Source organism: Myiozetetes cayanensis, unplaced genomic scaffold (assembly GCF_022539395.1).
Source record: "Myiozetetes cayanensis isolate MyiCay16 unplaced genomic scaffold, myiCay2020 scf16, whole genome shotgun sequence".
In the NCBI taxonomy this organism is placed as follows: domain Eukaryota; kingdom Metazoa; phylum Chordata; class Aves; order Passeriformes; family Tyrannidae; genus Myiozetetes; species Myiozetetes cayanensis.
In genome coordinates this window covers 16,753,506-16,767,267 of record NW_026087270.1, presented here as the reverse complement: position 1 = coordinate 16,767,267, position 13,762 = coordinate 16,753,506, and the positions used below count along the sequence as shown (strand labels likewise).

Here is a 13,762-nt window from a genome sequence, read left to right as displayed (position 1 = left end):
GGCAGTCCCACCTTTCCAAGATTAAAATGTTCGTATTCAGTAAATTCAGTATGAAATTGTCCTCCAGCACAACAGCTGCTCTCTTTAACCACTTAATTAAAACCAGACCCCGAGTGGGGAAGGAGCTCTTACAGAAAGGTCAGGCGTGAAATTTGGAACAGTTTCTGTGCTCGCTGACCGGGCAGATGAGTTGAGAATGTGACAATTACTTGTTTGGGTACCTATGACAAACCTTTTACAAAGCTATAGACACAAACTGACATCCTTCTACAGACAACATTATCTAAGGATGAAAAAAAAAGTCTGGAGAAGCCACATAGAAATTCCCACTTTGCCTGCAACAAAGGCTGAGGCTGCAAAATTAATACTGATACAATAAATTCAATAAATACATTAAATTCAATTCAGCAGAGCTGAGAAAAGCCAGCAAATTGTGAGGGGTTTAATGGTGTAATACCTCGGAACAACCTGGTGCACAGCTTGTCACACAGAGCAGCAAAGAGAAACACGGCCAGTGTTGTCATTAAATATTCAAACAAGAGCAAATAAATAAATAAATAAATAAATAAAAATAAGCACCATGTAACTTCCCCCACACACACCCGTGGACGCACCATCCCACACAGTGAATTAGGATTTTGAGGTGCAGATATTTATTGCTATGTCAGCACAATCCTCTTGGCCAGACAGAAAATAATCTGATCATTTGGATGTTTGGAAAAATTCCTTCACCAAAAGGGATGGCACTGGCACAGCTGCCCAGGACAGGGCTGGAGTCACCAGCCCTGGAGGGATTTAAAAGCCATTTTGATGTGGCATTCAGGGACGTGGTTTAGTGATGGGCTTGGCAGTGCTGGGGGAATTGTTGGGCTCAGGGATCTTAGAGGGCTTTTCCCACCTAAATAATCCTGTGATGGGTGTGGATTAATCTGCTGTGCACTAAAACAGGCAGAAAAGTTCAGGTCAAGCCTGAAAAGAAAACCTGCCTGCAGCTGTCACAGCCCAGGAGCCAGAGGTTGGACTGACAGGGACAACGCAATTCCCACAGCAGAAAAAACCACGGGGGAAGATGATATTCCCATGCCTGGAATGATTTGAGGCCGTTTCTCACAGAACAGGGAGTCAAAAGCATGGCTGGAAAAGGATGGGGGAAAACCCTGCTCTAAATGGATGTAAGAATTGAAGTTATTTGCTTCTAGAGAGAGTTTGTAGCTCCAGACAGCGCTGAGGATCAAAACTCGTGGTGGGGACCCACAGTTAAGTTGCCCTCAAAGTATGCTTAGCTGAGAGTTTTCCATAGATGTTCTCACCATCAGCTTCTTATTGCTGATACTGCCTGACAGCTTCCAAACAAATTAAGTATTTAAATACAACACAGGAAAAAAACACCCACCCAGCCAATCAAAAAAAAAAAAAAACACAACAAAAAAACCCACAAAAAATCCCACCACCCAACTTTTCAAGCAGAAGAGATGAAAAATTTTAAGAGAAAAACAACCAGGCACTAAAATCTTGATATTTCTGAAGCTCATGCCAATTTTGGGGCACAGTGGAAGAGGGAGAGCAACACCAAAACCCCCTCCCTGTCCCATTGCTCCAAGAAAACTCAACTCATCCCATCCCACCCCCCTGAGCCCTCCCAAAGGCCTGGAGGAAGGGGCAGGGCTGCAATTTATCTTAAAAGCCAATTAACACACTGTTAATGTGACAGATGCCTTTAATTAGGTGCTACCTGAGTCGTTTCTCTTAGAACAAGAAACAGGTGAGAAACAAGACCCAAGGAATAAAAAAGAGCCAAGGAAACCTGAAATATGACAGCTCATCAATGAATTAATCGATTTTGTCATGCAGGATTTTTGGTTTAAAAAAATAAATTAAAGGGCTTTAGATAAAAATATAGGAGTGCTCATCCATATTTTAATATTTTATTAATATTTATCAATATTTTATTAATTCCTAAATACTTTAAATCTTTTTCAAAATAATATTTTTAAGCTTTCTCTGGGACAAGGTCAGAAAAAAAAAAGTGTCAATGTGAATGCAGGCTAACTACACACATTATTTATATTGATATAAATAAATAATTTCGACATTAATAATTTATACATAGATCTGTACAATAATAACTGCATTCTGGAGCTGTGGCACAGCTCACTGATGAGTTTGTATGTCTTTAACATTCCCTTGGCTTCACCCATTATCATTCTGTGTGTTATCCCTGGAACTCTCAGCTGACATGAAGCCAATTTATTTAATTTCTTAATTAATCAGCACCCCGGACGGTGGTTTGGAGGCCATTTTTTGTGTCAGATTTATGATTTTGGATCTCTGACTTTCTCTCTGGGTTGACTTGTCTGCAAATAAAAACCTGCTGGGATGTCAAAGGCCTGGTGGACACTTTTAGATGACAGATCTGATGAGGGGGTGGACCAAGGGCAGCCAGACGGTGTTTTGGGATAAGGTAGAAACGTTTTCTTAAAAAAATAAAACATGAAATAAGGATATTTTTATTATCCCATCGCTAAATAAACACTGTATAAACAAATGTCTGGTCACTGTTGTCCTCTCCAGCCTGCACAGTGTGAACCAGTTGCCAGTTCCAAGCTTTGCTATTGGACAGATCCCATTTTTAGACGGTGCCTGTGAATTTTTTAATCCACATTCAGCTCCCTTTGACATCCCACCTGTCCCATCCGTGCTGGCCCAGCAGCTGCCACACAGAGGAGCTGCTCAGCTGCCAGGGCAGCCTCTCCTGATTCCCGGGAAAACGAAGGGAGAGCAAAGCTCTGCCCTGCCTCCACCACCACCTTCATCCTCCCTCTGTCCCCTGTCCAGCCCTGGAATTGTCTGGGTCCATCCTCTCCTTGCTGGATTCCCGAGGGCAGAAAGATGGGGCTCAGTAAATTTGGCAATTTACCTTGGACTGCACTAGGTAAAAATCCCAGGAAAAAAAAAGCCTTTGCACGACTTTCCCAAGGCCACTGCCCAAACCTGCTGAGTTTTCCCCTCCTCGATCCTGACGCACAAGGCAGGGAACAGCACTTCAGATGCTGCAGGGGAAATGTTTAAATCCAAAGCAAAAAAAATTGGAAAAAAAAAAAAATCTGTTTCCAATTATGTCTCCAAAAAAAAAAAAAAAAAAAAGAGGAAAAAAATCCATAGAAACATTTCTGTTTAGATTTGTTTCCTGACATCACCTGAGCTCCCTGCCAAAACACCCAAATATCTTGGTGCCTTTCAGGTTTTACTGTTTGTTTAGGATTTTTTTTTTTTTTTTTTTTTGCACACCTATGCAGGAATGCTTTGAAAATGTCTTTTTTTTGTTTGTTTTCTTTCACAAGTGTGTTTCAGACTAACACTTCAAAGCAGTGACATGAACTCACACCATGTTACCAACATTTATCGCTTCCCAGGGCTCAGCAGCACCACTGGGAAGGCTCCAAGGGATTTACCAGACAGGGGGGAAACTGGAGAAAAGTGATTCATTTCTTGTAACATTCATGACCCTTTGTGATTCTGGGGATTTTGGGGTTTGTTTTCTTATGTCTTGTCTCATCCCGAAGGGATTATGGGATTCAGCAGCCGGATGAAGGGCTGGAGGAGAGCCTTGAATCAGATTCCACCTCACAAGAGATGGATCAGGCTGCTGCTTCCAGCTACTGCATCTCCAGGAATTAAACACCCACTGGGAAATGCTCATGGGTGCCTCAGCACCCTGCTCTGGGCAATTCTGCAGTTCAGAGCAGTTGCACAGTTGTGTTCTCTCTGCAGGGAACAAAACAAGCATTAAACATGGATCATGCTCAGTTCAGCCTGGTATGAAATCTTGTGCTGCATCTAAACCTTGGGAATGAAATAATTTGCCTTTTGTTTTCTTTCCCTGCGTCTTCCTGCTTCCATCTCCCCCTGTGCTCTTACAACTCTGCCGCAGTTATTGCATTAACTGAATGTGGGCATGAGTTCTGGACAACAACATTTCATCTGGAACCGTGCCATGCTGGGGAGATGGTAATTTAGTTAATTGAATTCCGTCTAAAATGACGCTAAATCAATATTCCAGCGCAGTGCTGGAACACAGAGCTGGCAGTGAGGCATTGCCTGGAACACTCGTGGTCAACCCAAACATCTCAGGGCACGGGGCAGGAGGAGTTTGAAATCTGAGTCCCAGGTTTAGGTGAGACAAACTGTGCTCTGAGTCTTGTCTGGACAGGATTTACAGCCTTGCCTGTGTGTTTTGGAGAACGCTGTCCATCAGGCCAGCAGTGAAATGGAAAAGTACTGAGGCAGCAGTGCAGGTACAGCTCTGGAGGGAAGCTGTTTTGCCTGGCCCGAGATCAAGGACCTGCACTGCACCAGCACGGTGCCCTCCCAGCAGGGATGCTCCCTGGGGCAGCAGATGTTTGGAACAGCAGCAAAGTGAGCTCTTCCTGGTGATCCTGCACAGGCACAGAGAGGCCAAAACCTCCCTGGGCGTGTTGGCATCCACCGTCTCCCTCTTCTAGGAACAAATGTGTGTCCTTGAGGAGCAGAGTAATCCATCCTCATCAGCATCTCTGGTCAAATCTCTGGTCACCCCAGAGAAAAACGACCTCTTGGAGGAGGCAGATCCCTCATCCCAGGCAGATCAATGCTGGCAAAGCACGAGGCACATCAGCCATGACCACGGATGGTTTTAGAAACACTCCAGGGAGGTGACCTTGGGGGCAGAGAACACATTTTACAGCTAAATTAATTGTAACCACCCAGCTGAGCCTTCTGGGCTGCACCATCTTGCTGGCAAGGTGGGACGTGGGGCTGTGAGAGGTTCTGGGTTTGCCTGGGGTGGTGGGGGAGGTGTTTGGGGCAGGGCTGGGGTGAGTGAGGTCTGGCCAAGGGGAAGAGACAAGTGGGAAGGAGGAAAAAAAAAAAAAAAAAAGCTCCATGTCTGGGGCTTGAATCAATGCAAACAACATAAATCCTGGCTGAGACACCTTCCTCCCGCTGGCTCCTCCGCTGCCAGGGAATTGCAGGCTGGAATTGCAAAGTGTCTTCCCTGGGCTGGTGAGGAGCCAGGCTGGGAGCGAGGGCTTGGCCAGAGCCAGCTCATCAGCCCAGGGAGGTGCCTGCAGGCCCTTCAGTTCGGGCAGTGTCACTTTTCATCACACAAAGCAGATCTGCAGCTAATAAGCTGGAGGTCTGCTCTGTCTCATCAGGCTGTGGCACCACTGCGAGCTTCACCGGGGAAGCAGCCGGACCTGCTGGTCCTGGGGAAGTTCCTGCAGGTTTGGGTCTTCCCAGGGGCTGAGCACCCCAGCTTGGCCTCTCCTCATCTGTCCTGTACTCCAGTGCCAACTCCCCAGAGGCTCTGCTTTCCTGCCCACTCCACTCATAAAGATTGGTTTTTAAAGGCTTCAGTCCTTGCACTTACCTGTCCGTGAGGCTGTGTCTCCACCTGCCTTCCACCACGCCAAGGGGCTCTGTGATGGTTTCCATTTCTGGTGAAGACCCAAATCGACACCTCGTTGTTCCCAGAAAGCCGTTCCTGTCCCTTCAGAGGATGTGGCTTCTTTGCAGGTTGATCTGAGGCACTCTGCAGCCACCAGACCCTGCTGGTCTTTACTGGCACTAATTCTCCTGGGGCTGGTTTGGCAGGACTGAGATGCCATTCCCATGGAACAGCATGCACTGGAGCTGCCTCCTTGGGAACCAAGAGGATTGGAGGGGAAAAGTCCCGTGTAAGCTCTGGAGCAAGTGGTGGAGCACTTAAAGATGTGCTGGAGTAAGCAAGGAACACCTTCAGGCTGGAGGGGTGGCAGCAACTGTGAACCATGACCTGACCTCTGCAGTGGCTTCACAGGCTGCAAAGAAGCTGTTTCTGTTCAGCAACAGTGGTTCAGCAGGGTGGGCAGGCCCTGGCACAGGTTGCCCAGAGAAGCTGTGGCTGCCCCATCCCTGGAAATGTCCAAGGCCAGGTTGGATGGGGCTTGGAGCAGCCTGGGACAGTGGAAAGTGTCCCACAGCCCATGGCAGGAGGATTGGAATGGGGTGGTCTTTAAGGTCCCTTCCCACCCCAACCATTCCAGACTTCTATGATTCCCAGTCCTGATTTTCCAGTATCAAAGATGGGTCAGTACCCCCAGCTCCCCTTCAGAACTGCCCTGACATGGGTACCCTCCCTGTGACCCACAACCAGCTCCTGGCAGGAGCTGCACACGGGCAGGGGATGAGTCCTGGGGGGCCTGACCTGCTCACCTCTGCCAAAAATGCTCTTCTTTCTCCAGGCTGCACAAGGACAGGGCTGAATCACCCCCACAGACCTCGAGTCATGCAGGGCAACCTGGCCCTGGGAACTCTGCTCCTCATTTGTGCAGCTGGGAAAAGAAGCAAAGTCCCTCCCCCTGCAGCAACAGCTTTTCAACAGGACAAAGGCTGGGTGCTCAGAGAGAGCATTTGGGGATAGACAGCCACGAATCCCTCTGACCTGCTCAAAGAAGGGCTAGGATCCCCCAGCCCACCACTGGTAGGCACTTACTGCTAGACCCTCACTGGGGATGGGGATGAATCCAGCTCAAAATAAGACAAACTCTTCCTTCTCCTGTGTTTTCCAAAGCAGGTGTCCCTGCAGGTGGGATGCAGAGGTGCAGTGCTGTGCTTTGGCCTGGAGTGAGCCCATCCAAGCCACGTGTGTGCCTTTGGCACATCCCTCACAGCCTGGGCGGTGCCAGCCCCACAGCTCAGGCACCTGGAAATAATCCCTGGGGGTTATTTTGGGAGCCTGGCCCTGAATGAATGATCACAGAGGAAGGCATCTAGCTGGAAAGCCTGGCACTGTCATCCTGGCAACACCCCAGCAGGCTCAGGCCATGCCTGGGATGGGGGTGGCAACACCTACACCCAGCCTCATGCACCCGCCTCAGTGACCATCCCATCATCCCATCCCATCCCATCCCGGAGCTGCCGTCCTGTCCTGGAGCCCAGCCTGTTCCCAGGGATCGTTACCAGGAGCTTGTGTGTTTGGTTGCAAACAGAGCAGGGGTGGGAGCCAGGCGCTCGTGTTTGTGTGCCTGTGGTTGCTCAGGCAACTCGGGGCCAGCCGGGAGCTGCCAAAATCATCGGTGGCCAGGGCCGAGCCCCCGACACGGCTTCTCCCGGGGCGGCGTGACCGGCCCAGCCCCCTCTGCCGGGCGGGGTGAGCGGCCACGGGGCCGTCCCTGCCCGGTCCCACGAACACAACCAGACCGGAGCGTCAGTGCGGAGGGGCTTTATTGCAGAGCCGGGTTACAGCGTGGGTCTGCAGCGTCCTTTGGTTGGGGCTTCACGGAGGCAGCGGGAGGCCACGGGGGTTCAGGCCGGAGACCTTTGCCAGTGGCCAGGCAACACCAAGATGTCCCGGGGTGCTTCCTGGGGCTGGGCCAGGAGCGTCCCGGCAGCTCCGGCACTAACGGCACCGCGGGGTGGGAGCTGGGCAAGTGGCAAAGCCAGGCAGCCCCGTGGGGAGGGCACCGGTGGGGAAGGAGGAGGCGGCTGTGGCGTAAGTGGTGCGGGGTTAAGGCAGGTCCCCACGAGGTCTGAGGGAGGACAGGCTGCGGTCCCCGGTGGGAGTGGGGAGGGTGCCCCGAAAGCCGGGGCTGAGGTAGGGAAGGTGTGGGAGCCAGCGGGGCAGGGGAGCCCTGAGGAGCAGTGCTGTTAGTGCGGTGCCAGCGGTGCGGGACCGGGGGTGACAGCGCGGGGGACACGGGATGGGCCGGGGATCGCGGCACAGGGCGGGACAGACGCAGCGCTGGGGCAGAGCACACGGCCCCGAGACTTTCCCCACTCACATCAGCGCTGGGCCGCCGACATCCCGCCAGCCTGGGGCTGGCCCCAGCGCAGCCTGCCGGGCCCCACGGCACACGGGCACGTCCCAGGGCTGGCGCGAGCGCCCACCCCACGGCGGGCGCGCAGGGACCGGGGCGGTGGGCGCCGAGGGCACCCCTCCCTACTTCTTCACTTTGGCGTCGTAGGTGCCCGCGTTCTTGTAGGCACTGACGTAGCCGCTGGTGTCCACGATGTTCTCCCGCCCGCTCTTGCCCTTGCCCTTGCCGCTCTCGTCGAAGCGCTCCTTGTGGGACCCCGTGTACTTGGAGGTGTCCGTCAGCCTCTCCACGGCCCCCACTGTCTTGGCTTTCTGCAGTGGGGAGATGGGACACGGGGGTCAAGAACGTGCCCTGTGCCCTTCACTCTTTGCTTGCTCCTGACACCCACCAAAGTGCCCTACGCAACACCCAGGCCCCCCTGACCCTCCAGGGCCATGGGGTCTCCTAGGAAGCATCTGCACTGGGAGCAGAGCTCTATCCTCCTCTCCTGACCACCCCTCCTGCTGCCAGCAGCCGAGGGGCTCCTGACTCACCGTGACCCCCACGTTAATGGGCTCCTTCCCTGCCACCAGCTGGCAGATGGCTTCGTACGCCTCCTCTTTGCTCTTGTCCTTAAACCTCTTGGGGGCCAGCTCTTCCAGCGCCTTCTTGAACTCCTCGTAGTTGATGACACGGGCCGTCTTCCCTCTGCAAGCACAAAACCCGGGCTGCCATCAGCTCCTCTTCAGTCTGTGCCTCCAGATGGGATGAGCTGCATCAGGGAGACCCAGTCTTTGTTCTCCACCGGCCTCGGGCCCCTCGCCCGCCTCTGAAATTCAGCTGCAGAAATCCCAGCTGAATGGGTTGGGCTGGGCACAGCTGGTGCTGAGCACCAGGAGCTTTTCAGCCATGTGCTGAAGCTGCTGAAGTCCCTGATGCCAAAAGCCAGGGCGCATGGAAGTGCTCTGGGACTCGGGTGCTGTTGTCAGGAGGGGACATTTCCACTGCATCCATTTCCACCGCTCCCAGCCTGCCCAGGGATGCCCAGCACCCTCTCTCCCCTGGCAGGCATCAATCCTCTGGTCGAATTCGGAAGGACGTGCACAGAGCATCTCTCTCATCTCAGCACAGCAGCCTGCCCTCCTGCACCCCGAAAACCACCCAACGCCTGGACAGAGCATGTAGATGGAGCAAATTCTCCACCCATCCTTGTTCCTGCACCCTGTGTCCCCAGGGACCCCAAAAAATTCCAGGTGCCTTTTAGCCCTTCAAGCTGCCTCTCTGACCTCCAGGGACCAGAACCCTCCTCAAGTTCTGGTGTTGGCAGGCCAGGCCCAGGGATGGGCCACATCACACAGAACACCCCTTAACATCACAGGCACCTGCTTGGGAGTCAGGCAGGCCCATCCCAATGACAGGAGCGGGAGCAGGGGCACAGTCTCTGCACAAAATCTGAGCCTCCCACCCCCACATTTGGGTTAATTTATCATAAGGTCTTGCAGAAGCAGCCACACACCCTCCCTGAAGGTGGGACACTGCAGGGCAGCACCAGCTGCTCTGTGCCAAGTGGGATGGCCAGCCTGGGTGCACAGCGTGGGTGCACAGCTCTGCAGGGACCCCACACCCGGGCACCACCACCCTGCCCACACTGCAGGGGCATCCCCACCCTCCGGGCAGCTGGAGGCCCCGAAAATCCCATTCACTTACTTCACCTTGGAGAAGACAATGTCCACGTCGGTGCTGGTGACGCTTTTGCCGTCGGTGACTTTGCAGTCCTTGCACAGCTTGGCCCAGTTCTTCCCGTTCATCTCCTGCCCCGTGGCCTTGGTGTCGCCGTAGATGGCGAATTTGCGGAAGCTTTCCTCCAGCGATGCCATCTCAGCGTTCCCGGCCATGGGGCTGCAGGACAGGGGGCAGAGGGGCCGTCACCGCCCAGGCTGCACAGCAGAGCTCAGCTGGCTGCTCCTGGGACCTCGAGGGCAGCAGGAGGAGGAGGAGGAGAAGGGTTGGCGAGGGTGGAGGCACCGCAGCAGGGTCGGGGTGTTGGCAGTGCCTGAGGGCTGGCGGCAGCCTCGGGCGAGCCCCGAGGCCAACAGCCAAGAGCGGGTCTTGGGGAACGGAGGCTCGTGGTCGAGAGCTGTCAGCAGCAGGGCTGTCAGCTCTGGGGGCTGGCAGGGAGTGAGCGCATCAGCCTGGCCCCTCGGGAGCACTCTCCGGCAATGACGCAATGCGCCCGCCTTTCTCCCCTCGCGGATCGGGAGAACCGGCACCGCCGCCTGCCTCCAGCCCCACCCCTGCCCTGCCTGCATCCCCCCGCACGGAGCTGCAGCACTCCAGTCCTGTGCCCTTGTCCCCCGGGGCTGGACTAAACGTGGTGCCCCTCAGGGTGTCAAGTTGCCGATGGGCCCCTGCGCCTCGTCAGGGCACTGCGGGCGCTCCCCATCCCTGCTCCCCGTCTGCCGTCGCCTCGCCGGCCTCGCCCTGCCGGCTCGGCATCCCTCGCCACGCGCCGAGCACCCGCAGCGTCTCGGCAAGGACCGGGCGTGGCGGTACCCGGGAAAGCTGCAGTGCCATGGAGGGCTCTGGCACACCGAGGTACAGAGCGGGCACGTCGCCCGGTGGGTGCCCGGTGGGAGCCTCGGCGAGGGCCGGGGAGTGGTCCCCGGGACCGTCGCTAGGGAGGATGGGCGTTGCCTGGCGACCGTCGCTAAGGAGGCGCGGCGGGGCGGGGATGCCGCCGGTCCCCGCCCGGCCCCGCGCTCCCGCGGGCTCCCACCGCCCCCGGCCCCGCAACGCCCCGCACGGCCCCGCAGCGCGCAGCAGGGGCTGTCCCCTCCCGGCTGCCGGGGGTGTCACCGCGGGCGCTTTGGGGGGTGCCGGGCCAGCGGCTGCCCCTGCCGCCCCTCCACCCCGTACCCTCTTCCCCGCACAGCGGCCCCGGGTCGGGCAGCGGGGCGCGGGGGTTCAGAGGGCGGGGGGTTCAGAGGGCGCGGGGGTCCCGTCCCCGGCGCGGCCGCACTCTCTCGGTCACTCACCTCGCGGAGCCGCGCTCTGAGGCGGGGGGGCGGCCCCGCCGCCGGTTTAAGGCGCCGCCATCGCGACGGGAGGGGCCGCGGGCCGCGCCCTCCAGCCGCCCCCTCCCGCCTCCCCCGGGCCGCGGCTCGGCCGGGAGCGCCCGCGGGGCGGGGAGTCGGACCCCGGGCGGAGCTGTGCCGCCTCTGGGATACCCTCCACCACTCCGTGAAGCCCCTCTGATTTTCCCCAAGACCCTACCGGTGCTCCACAAGGTCTTTCCTCCACCCTGCAAGGTCTCTCCATCACCCCACGAAGCCCCAGTATTGCCCCAGGAGGTCTCTTCATCACTCCACGAGGCCCCACCCTCACCCCAAGAGGCCTCTCCACCTCCCTTTCCCCCCAGACTCCCCCTGGCAGCCCTGCTGTGCTCTGCCCTGCAGCCCTGTCCCCTGCCCCACACAGCCACCGTGCCCCTCTATTGAGGAACTGTCCCCTCTCGGTGGGTGATACCATGGACCAAAGGCCACTGCCCAGGCTGTGGGGACAAATGCCAACTGCCTTGCTGTGCAAGCACCTGTCCCCTCTGCATGGCCCAGTGGGACATCCTTGGAGCAGTCACATGCCAGTCTGCCCATCCTGCAGCCCGGAGCGTGACCACACACAGGGCTCCCAGCGGGTGCTGCGAGCTGAGGCTGTGCCCAAATATTGTGGTTGTCATGGAGTCCCAACACAGCCCACATCACTTACTCATGGCCCCACCTCAGCTGTTTGCCCAGAGCCCGTTCCTGTCCCGCTGCTCTGCTGGCACTCCCTGGGCTCAGGGCACCGTGGGTGACCAGCCACAGCATCACCAGGAGCTGTGCACAGACAGGGGACGCAGAGTGTGGTTTGCTGCTGCCATGGGGGTCCTGCGGGCAAATCAGCGGCCTGGGGAGTTGGGAAGTGGCTCAGACGACACAGCCTTTGGCAGCCCTGAAGTCTCTGTCTGCCCTGGTCCCTGTGCAGAGGAGCCACGGGGCAAGGACAGGGCTGTCCCCATGGCTGGGCTGCCCCAGGAGTGTCAGATCTGCTCGTGCACCCAGAGCCCTTTGCTGTGGGGTAGAGCCTCAGTGTGACAACCTCCTCCTCTTGGCCCCCAGAGGCAGGGGGCAAGGACATCCTGCAGGGATAGGCCAGTGCAGGCAGGATTGGTGTGGGAGGCTCATCTGATGCCATAGTCCAGGCAGACGTCTCCAATAAGTATTTGTTCTCTCTCCTGTTTCTGGAATGTAAACCAGCCTCCATGCAGACCAGCAAGGATCCAGGGGTGTCATCCCACCCGCAGAAGATGGGGAAGAGCTTTTGCCTTCTCTCTGGTTTGAGGAAAGGGGAATAACTGGGACTGCCATCGAGGAAGGTGATTAAGCCTTGCTGAAGGTACAATCTTGTCCTTGACTTGCCCTGCAGCTCCCCACTGGAACAGGTGTCTCTGGCTCAACTTCAGCTCCGGAGAGCAGCCCAGGTAACCTGGGCTGGAGCATCCAGGCTGCAGCAGCTCTGCAGGGCTCGGCAGCACAATTATCCCAGCCGGCAGCAGGCAGGAGCTGGGCACATTGGCATCTCTTCTGTGGGAGCTCCAGCTGGTCCTGGGGCTGCAGAGCCCAGAGAGCCAAGAGATGGCACACGGGGAGAGCTGGGCCAGGGGGAGCACCGAGCCACGGCTGGCGAGCTGCCCCACGGGGTCGGGCTGAGCAGGTCAGGTTTCGGTTCCTAAGGGCTGGGGTTTGTTGTGCGTTTGTTGTCACCATGACAGCCCTGTTGGGATGGAGCTGGGCCTTGGCTGGCTCCTGCTGTTCCTCAAGCAGCCCGGAAAAGGAAGCCCGGGAGGAGGCTGGGGCTTGGTCCAGAGCCCACAGGACGGGCAGGAGTTGAGAGGGAGGTTGCACAGGTCCTGTGCTGTGGTGGAGGAGCATGTACACGGCTCAGTGCTCAGCTCCCTGGGGACATTTCCCTTCTAATCAAGGTCAGGATGTTCCCAGGGTGTCTCCTGCCCCAGGGATCTTAATGAGCTGAAGTCTCCAGTGCTTACTCCAGACACACCGAGGCTCACACACAGCTCAGTGTCCCCGAGGTGCAGCTTCGGCTGCTGGGCTGGTCCCTGCTAGGTCTGTGTCCCTCTCCCTGCCTTCCCACAGAGCCCCCGAGTGCTGTGACTGCTCGAGGTGCATCTCAGAGCTTGCACGAGAGCACGGCACAACCTCGGAGCGCCCTCTGTGCTCACCCTCATCCTCTTTGCCCCTCACCTCCCCCGGGAATGGGCACTCCAGGCTCCCGGGAGTCCTCCTGTTTCAGGAATGAGTCGCTGGCTCGGCCGCGTCTGGGGTGGGATGAGGTTATGCGGAAACGCCGCTTCTCCGGCGCGAGTTGCTACAAAACAGAGGGAAGTGTTTCGGAGGTTGTGCAATCTGTGTACGGTCACCCCAGCAACAGCGTGTCCACAAGGCACCAGCAGGGCTCAGCTGCGGCTGCCGAGCGGTGCGATCGTGGGGCGCGGGGTGCTGTGTGTGTGCCGGCTGTGCCACCGAGCACGACCCGCGATCCCGCCGTGCCCGGCTCCGGGCACAGAGGAGGGGGGGCAAAGCTCCATCCTCTTGGCAGGAACTTCCTTTCCCCCCCCTTCCCGCCCCGCAGTTCAAGGCAGCTCATTGAGATGCTCTCGGGACGTGTCAAAAGCAGCGCAGGAACAGACTCACACAAAATCGTTTCCCAAAGGAAGGTCCCCCTTGACTTCAAAGAGTAAACAAAGAAACTCGAGCCGGGTCCGAAGATGAAAGCAGGCAGGAGGCTTACGGCAGGCACTGCAAGGCCTGGCACAGCTGCCAGAGGGTGGCCAGGGACCACGACTTCTGATTTTAGAGGATGGTGCAAAGCTGTCATCCTGCAAATCATTGCTT

General features: G+C 56.7%; 1 protein-coding gene across 1 annotated transcript; it reads right to left on the bottom strand.

The window, feature by feature from the left end:
* Nucleotides 1-7,225: 7,225 nt before the first annotated feature.
* On the bottom strand, nt 7,226-10,960 carry TPPP3 (tubulin polymerization promoting protein family member 3). The gene is made up of 4 exons (XM_050311238.1): nt 10,850-10,960; nt 9,522-9,713; nt 8,369-8,522; nt 7,226-8,146 (listed from the first exon to the last, which is right to left on the bottom strand). The coding sequence occupies exons 2-4, from the start codon at nt 9,707-9,709 to the stop codon at nt 7,958-7,960; spliced, it is 531 nt and encodes a 176-aa protein (XP_050167195.1). The 5' UTR covers nt 9,710-9,713; nt 10,850-10,960; the 3' UTR covers nt 7,226-7,957.
* Between the last annotated feature and the right edge of the window lie 2,802 nt (nt 10,961-13,762).